Genomic DNA, 8,225 nt, shown 5'->3' on the forward strand with positions numbered 1-8,225 from the left:
TCGGATGAATATCCACGATATATATGTCTTTTAAGGACATGGATATTCGTCCGAGCATCGGATACTAGTTTGGTGGCGCTATTCGGCCGAGCATTGTTGCGCATCACTACGAAAGGTTATACACCATAGATTAATTTTGGTGCTATGACACGTGTATATATGATAGCCGAGTCGGTTTAGAGTTAGTGTTAGGGTTAGGGATAGGGGTAGGGTGACTGTTTGTACTTGCGTGTATATTTGGAATATCCACGTCATTAAATTATACATCTGACGGCATTTAGGTACTAAGTGCTACGATGGCATTTACTTGCCGCCGATACAGACTACCTCTGACGGCATTCGATTCGATTCTGATGAAATTCGATCTTTGGGTATGCGCGGGGCAACATCGATACGAATTTTTGCATGTATTCCACGCCACCAGCGTGGCGCCGATAGCAAAAACGTGCTCTCCCCCTAGGGTCCAGGCACACACCTCATTGCTGTTCGCTGATTGGCCACTTGGCCAAAAAACGTCCGACTCCACTGCTCCAAGTCCGCATGTTCTAATTTCCCAACTCGCTGCGCCCGATCGGTGCATCGTGTGGCGGCAATCAGTCGGAGGGGTATACGTTTTTACATATATATATATATATACCTAGATATATATACACAGACATGTACAACACCAGCCTATCTACTTGCCAATATGTATATATATATATATCCGCATGTCTATGTCTACGTTTCAGGTATATACATACGCCAGAGCGTTTTATTATGTTCCCGCACTGCCAGCGCTATATATATGTGTCTATATATATATATCGACACACGTGACAGTGTTCACTTGTTATAAAAACATACTGTCGTAACCGAGCTGTCACGTGTCAAGCAAAATCACACAAAGCTTGACGAAATTCTCGCGTTCGCTCCCGTTGCGCAGTTTATGTAAATGGCTGCAAGTACAGGGCTATAGGCGGCGCACTGCATTTTGGGAAACTACCATGCTGCTCTCCAACTCCCGTACGAGCCTCGTCAAAGCCGCCAGTGGAGCGTTGCAATAATGTGGCGCAAAAATGAGGTCACGAAGAGCGCGGGTGGGTGTTTCCTGATTCCGACAGCCATTTACATAAACTGCGCAACGGGAGCGAACGCGAGAATTTCGTCAAGCTTTGTGTGATTTTGCGTGACACAGCTCGGTTACGAACACAGACAGTTTGTTTTTAGCCAGGCTTTCAGATTTGAAAAGTACAGGAGGACTACTAATGACTCCCCTAGGACACCATAGGGGTCTTTTCATGCTCCATAATGATGGAGAGCTCCACTAAAAAATCACACCCTTAAAAGGGATGATGGAAGTTCCTTGAGGGGTGGAGCGCGAGCGCGATCGCGCCCCTTAAAAATGAAAGCCTGTTTAGCTCATCTGACATAGTCAGATGCAGCTTGTAGAACCGCATGATTGTCCGTGCGTCTGTGCGTGTGTCCGTCCGTCTGTGCGTGCGTCAACAGTTGGGCACAAATCTTAACGGCTCGATGTACGGATTAGAAAGTCGGGACGTAGGGGGGTAATCCGAAAACGAGTTGGGATGTCTGAAGCTGGGGTCAAAAATCAAAGGTCAAGAGGTTAAAAGAAGGGGGAACATTCCCTCCTTAACTTAGGTATAGGAGGAAATGCAGATCCCGCACATCCAGCATGAGACCGCCTATCGTGGAGTTATGGGTGCAGAGGCGCACAAATCTAAACGGCTTGACCTAGGCTCGTGAATAGATCGGTGTATAGCATACATGGTAGGAAAAGCCATCACTGTGGCCAAAATTGGAGGTCACAGGTCAAGGTCAATGGGCACAGGGCAGATTTTAGACATTTTCTGAGGACATGGTCTGACGGAGGCGATTGAAAAACTTTTTTGTTTCAGCGGTGACCTACCATTTTCATGGCTTTATTAAAAGGGCACCATGAAATGTACTTTCGCTGACATGCAAAGAGTAAGTGTCTGATAACCTTTTGACCTCCAAGACGAGGGTTAAACATGGATTTTTTTACTGATTAGAAAGAATTGACTGCCGGGTTTGCTAGTAGAATCTATTACATGCATGCGATGTATGAGGCTACAATGTCACAGTGAAATTTCAAAAGCTAAATTTGGTTGAAGAAGGTTTATGCCTCCTTAAATCGTAGTGAATTTCGATGGCATTCTGTACTTCAGTGTGTACATGTACTCTATGCCTCCAGTGGCCATGCCAGCTGCATGTGGTAGTGATTAGTACTGTGTAGATTTTGCCTGCATTAATTAGTCACAGGTGGCAGCTCTCTATTTCAGCCTCAGGCTTGCGTAGGTAAATGGACTTACTGTAGTAGGTAAGTGCTAACCTATTCTGTCTTGCAAATAGTTGTTGCTACTACGTACGATGGGAGCTTCCATCTTTAATCTTAAGACACTTAAACGTACGCGCCATCTCGTGGCAACTTTCATACAACGATCCCAACGAACATTCCTTCGAGAAGGTTCCTGATACCATCCCTGTGCCTTCCACTGTTTCGGCGCGTATGTGAATACATTTGGGACTAACAGGGTTTACTAGAATCCCAATTGTGTTATAACAAGTGAACACTGTCTTTCAAATAGAAACAAAGGTGGAGTAAAATGGTTGAATATTTGCGTTGTATTTGTGTGAAATCAAGCGAGCGTCGAGCAAATTTTGGCAGCATGCTTTCCTACCTGCTATATATTTATGTGTCAGTGTGCAGCAGCTAGCGTGCGGCAGCCAGCGTGTGTTGCAGATGAGCATTTAAACGGCATTTACAGGAAATTGTCGGCAATAATAGGTGAACGAGAGTAGAGAAACATTAAGACTTTGGTAGTAAATAGATTTCGTATTTTATTTTATTTAGCATTATATTTTATTGAAATGCTCCAAGTGCCTGTGAGTGTGACCGTGTCATCGCTACGAAATTATGGTAACTGCCAATTGGACCACGACCAAGTCATATGACTTACAATTCACACACTTGTTAACTCAGAAGTATAGGGCTAAGATTACAAGAAATAGGAAGTCTGGTGTTCAAAAATATTACCAGGTTGTCATATCTATATTACTATTAGTATGAATATTAGCCTCAGGCTCAGGTTGATTCGCCTAGGCTATTTAGTCTTTTCAAGTCACGGTTGTATGGTCATGGTGTATTTTTGTATCCCCCGCGACGAAGTCGGCGGTGATACTATGGTTTCATGTCTGTCCAGCCGCCGCCGCCGCAGACACTTGCCCTTCCGCTCTATAACTCGACCCATAATTGACCTAGCGTGAGCAAACATAGTCTACTTACACATCTTGGGGAGAAGGTGCGCAGCGTACCAAAACCAGGTCACTACGACCTTTATTTGACTTTTACCTTGACCTTGATCATATTTCCCTTCCACTCTATAACTCGGCCCCTAATTGACCTAACGCTACCAAATTTGGTATACTTACACATCTTGGGGAGAAGGTGTATCGCGTACCAAAACCAGGTCACTGCGACCTTTATTTGACCTTAACATTGACTTTGATCATATTTCCTTTTCGCTCTATAACTAGAACCCGAACCCAAATAGACCTACCAAAACCAAAATACGTACACATACACAGCAGAAGGAGAATCGCGAACCAAAACCAAAACAACGCCACTGCGATTTGAACTTAACCTTAACCTTGACCATAATCACATTCCCCTCCAGAACTAGAACCCGAACCCAAATAGAACTACCAAAACCAAAACACGTACACATACACAGCAGAAGGAGAAGCGCTGACCCAAACCAAAACAAGGCAACCGCAACCTGAAATTGACATTAACCACACCTTCACCATAATCACATTCCCCTGCAGAACCCCGACAACAAGGCACCTAACGCAACCAAACCAAGCAAACTTACAAAACTTACACAGCAGGGGGAGAACGAACCAAAACAACCAAAACAACCAATTTTAACATACTTGCACATCTCAGGCAGATGAGTTGTGTAACAAACCTTTGTCTTTGTGACTTATTTAACTTTACCTACTTTCTACGTCCTTACAGAGATATTTCATTCATACTAGATCACGGGGGATACATGTAGTTGGCGACAACTGCCCTTTCTAGTTTTCACAGTGGCTGGAAGTACGGCAGCCGTCGATCGTTGAAGCCCCTTTTTGGCATTCGTTTGAGGGCTTTGGCAATTGTTCGCGATCTTCTGATGTAAAGTTTACAATAATGTTTATTTTCATACTTAATCCGAGTGTTTTCTAGCTCATCAAAACTATTAAATCATGAATTTATTTCCAACAGCATTATTTCTACATCTGAATTAGCCGCCGCCATCTTTGTCTCATCTTCTTCCGTTTGAAATGAAATGGAAATGGAAAGTGAATGGGCTGCTGTACCTGCAGCCTCGTGACTGAGGACTGACTCTCGACCTGAGGGTCTTTCACCACCCCAATGCTATATCTATCACATTATGTATTGTGACCTTTCATTCTAATATGTATCGTTGTATACTGTATACATGTAAATATGTCTTATGCACAAATAAAAAATTTTGAATCTTGAATCTCGTAAATTGGAGAGACGGCTGCCGTACCTCCAGCCACACTGCCACAGCCAATTTTTTTCTATTTTTCAAGACTAAATTTTTCTCTCTCTATCCATGGAGTCATTGGACTTACGTTTTGATTTCTATCTTTTGGGCTTTGAAGACTAATCATTGTGGTTATGTAGTGCTCTGTTAGTTATCATGCCTGGTTATGGCAAGACAACCCATATATTTCTCTACATGAGTGAGAAGAATTCAATCTCATAGCTGTAATGCAATGGGGGCTTTAGTTTTATGCTACTTAATATTTGTTTATTTGACTAAAAAGGTATCTACAAATCTGACACGGCATTGGTACGAGATAGATTTGGCAGTAACTAAATCAGTAAATTTATCAGCATTATTATGTAAACTGAGTAGTTTGCTTTCTATATTCTAGTGAGGCCACAGTATGGCTTCATCAACAGCGGCGAGACTTGGTGTAGGCCCTGCTAGGAGACTGGTCATATATCCATCCGCAAGAAGACGGAGTGCCATTCCAAATTTCCGTAGGTATTTTAGAATTACGTCCAGGATGGTTTCATGCTCAACAGATACTAATTGAAGACATGGTAATAAACTAACGTTTGCAATACACAATCTGTTATTTAATCACATTCATTCAAGTAATGAAAGTGCAGGGGTAGAAATTAACTTTTGAAGAAGGGAGTCCAACGGACTCCTGCCCTCGAAAAGAGGGAGTCCGTAGCAAAATGAGGGAGTCCGCAGTCTGAAGTTTAAAACTAAAGCATAACAACAATAACGCATGTGCTTATTTTGAAGATTCGCAATTCATGCGATGTACGTCTGCCAAATTTTCTTTGGGCATTTGCTGAAAAAATACGGTAATTCGCGAGGCCATGCTCTGGAATGAACTACTACTAGTTAGTATAACAGAATTTTCAGGGAGTCACACGGACATATATCAAATCCTGCATATGTAAAATCAGGGAGTCCGACAGTAAATCGGGGAGTATTTGACTCTGGACTCCCGTTAATTTCGCACCCTGTAATAGATGGATAAGATTCGTAGAGGGTAAATAAATATCTTGTTAAATAGTAAGATAGATATATTTGTAAAGGAAAGAACATACAGATTTAACTCGTGTTTTTTTTACATCTACTCCAATAATTATTAGACTATATGGTTTAAATTGCTCGTAAAAACAGGAACCTGCTTTTATTGTTGATAGTACTGTAGAAAGCTGGAGTGTTATTATAGGAGAAAAAAACACTATGTAATTTACTCTAGTAAGTACTTGTGATTGAAAATGTACAATCGTGATAATAGATTGTCAATGTAAGCATTATCAACAACCGCCTGCCTATGCAAAAGTCAGTTAGACTAGAGCATTTGTAAATGTGTAAAAATGTAGTGATATGTAGTTTTCAATTATTAATTATATCCATATATTATCCAATAGGTTGCTGCTTGGATAAACTTGCGAAAATGCGATTGCCAACCTTATTTTTGTCTCAATTCAGGGTCTGTGAAATCACTTAGCCCAAGTTTTTGCTCCATCTACATATGTGATAGAGATCTTCACACCTCCACCTTTCTACTTGCCCCCCGAGATGGAAGTTCGGGTATATTTGGTGGCGACGGGGGACAGAAACCCCCACCTACGTCGGGCGGTGGTGGTGGTGAAAACAAAGATAAAGACACCAGTGGTGGATCAGGCGGTGGTCAACTCAGGTGCCCGAAGTGTGGCGACCCCTGCACACACGTCGAGACGTTCGTTTGTAAGTCCGAAGCCTATGGTTATTTCTTTGTAAATTTTTTCATTTTTTTCCATGCATAGCCATGCCTCAATGTTGCTCACTTTCTTCTGTAAATGTAGTTTCAATAATCTACTGCTCTAGTAATGGAGTTTACTCTTAACAGATTGTTTGCGATTCAACACTAAATGTTTTCAGCCTCAACGAGATTTGTGAAGTGCGAGAAGTGTCACCACTTCTTCGTGGTCCTGTCCGACATTGATTCGAAGAAGACGATTAAGGAAGGGCAGCGAGAGCAACCCGCAGAGAAGGTCAATCAGCAGAGGCTCCCTCCTCCTCACCCGAAGAAGGCGAGTGAAGCAGTCATGAAAATATAGTCTTAAAATCCCATCTCTGCCCCGATTTAAAAAATTTTGATTTCTGCTATATAACCTATAGAAAAATCCATAAAAATTTGTCGGTCCTGCTCAAAAGTTACAAGTGCTAGACTGGAGAGGACGACCGCTATTTCCAACACTGAGTAAAGTGGGTAAAATAGTGTAAAAGGTCAACGGTGATTTAGGGTTTTGCATCTAGCACTGTTGTTCACAGACTGATGTTATTGTGCTTGGGTCTTGCAGTGAGCACTCGGCACGTTCACAAACTCATTGCCAGGCATTACAGGGGTAGAAAATAACTTTTGAACACGGGAGTCCGACGGACTCTTTGCTCTCAAAAAGAGAGAGTCCGCAACAAAATGAGGGAGTCCGCAGTCTGAAGTTCAAAACTAAAGATATTAGCAATAACGCGTGGGCTTATTTTGAAGATTCATGCAGTTGCACTAATGCCAAATTGTCTTTGGACATTTGCTGAAAAAATACGGCAATTCCGCGAGGCCGTGGTCTGGAACGAACTAGTTAGTATAGCAGAATTTTCAGGGAGTCACGGACTCCTGCATATGTCAAAACAGGGAGTCCGACAGAAAATCCGGGAGTATTTGACTCCGGACTCCCGTTAATTTCGCACCCTGCATTATGCGGTTGATGCCTTCGCAGCGTCATTTTGAAATTAGCGAAAGCATTATAATTAATTGTGTGCCTTATCGTATATGTAACTGTTTGACAGACAAGTGATTCGCCACTACAATGCCAGTCGTGCACGTGTGCAGCTACATTTTGCTACTTTGTAGTTTGCTAGTTATCACTGAAGCCTTACCTTATTTTTAGTCTCTGCAACACCCTTCCGTGTTCAGACAGGAAAGTGAGTTTTGAATTGGGGTGATCTGTTGATTCAAAAAAACCATGTAAGAGCGAATCGGGTGTTACACGAGTTTGCTCGAGTGCTTTCTTCGTGTCGTGTTCGTAGCGAAATTGTCGGTTGAGTAAGCGCGCCATTGTTGGTCTAATTGATGCCAATCGTATTGCAGATATACAACTACCTGAACAGATACGTGATCGGGCAGGAGAAGGCGAAGAAGGTGCTCTCTGTCGCCGTCTACAACCACTACAAGCGCATCTACACGAACGTCCCCGCGACGGCGCAGAAGCCGGAGCAGGGAGTCGTGGAGACGCAGCAGCAGCAGCGCTCTCCCGCCACCTTCTCACACAGAGGTACGGGGTCTCGCACGCGTGTGGGATGGGAGTACCGGCCTCGGGCGGGGGAGAAATCTGGAAGTGTCGGAAAAATGTAAAAAAAATGCTCTCCTTGAATGTAGTATGTACATGTTTGTAAGTTATGTGCAGGTGTGTTCATCCAGGTTACACTTAGCAAGAAAGAAACAAATTTCGTATGTGCATGTTCTCAAGACCTGGGTGTTGTGTTGGTACAATACTGGCTAAAAATCACTCGGATGGTAGGAAAATGAATCTGGAATTATATTTTTTTCGTCCTAAATTGACTACGTCACGAATTTTATATGGTAAAATTTGTAAAAAATTTGTTGCTATTTTTTAC

The 8,225-nt window shown here is 42.6% G+C and overlaps 1 protein-coding gene across 1 annotated transcript in view; it reads left to right on the forward strand.

The window, feature by feature from the left end:
- LOC106805328 (ATP-dependent Clp protease ATP-binding subunit clpX-like, mitochondrial) overlaps positions 1–8,225 on the forward strand; it is a 22,534-nt gene that overhangs the window by 3,829 nt on the left and 10,480 nt on the right. The window contains exons 2-5 of the mRNA XM_014806879.1: positions 4,975–5,083; positions 6,060–6,317; positions 6,492–6,643; positions 7,699–7,882. Coding sequence (XP_014662365.1) covers positions 4,987–5,083; positions 6,060–6,317; positions 6,492–6,643; positions 7,699–7,882 — 691 coding nt within the window. The 5' untranslated portion in view covers positions 4,975–4,986. The remainder of the gene's footprint in view (positions 1–4,974; positions 5,084–6,059; positions 6,318–6,491; positions 6,644–7,698; positions 7,883–8,225) is intronic.

The sequence above is a fragment of the Priapulus caudatus genome, unplaced genomic scaffold (genome assembly GCF_000485595.1).
Source record: "Priapulus caudatus unplaced genomic scaffold, Priapulus_caudatus-5.0.1 Scaffold110, whole genome shotgun sequence".
In the NCBI taxonomy this organism is placed as follows: Eukaryota; Metazoa; Priapulida; class Priapulimorpha; order Priapulimorphida; family Priapulidae; genus Priapulus; species Priapulus caudatus.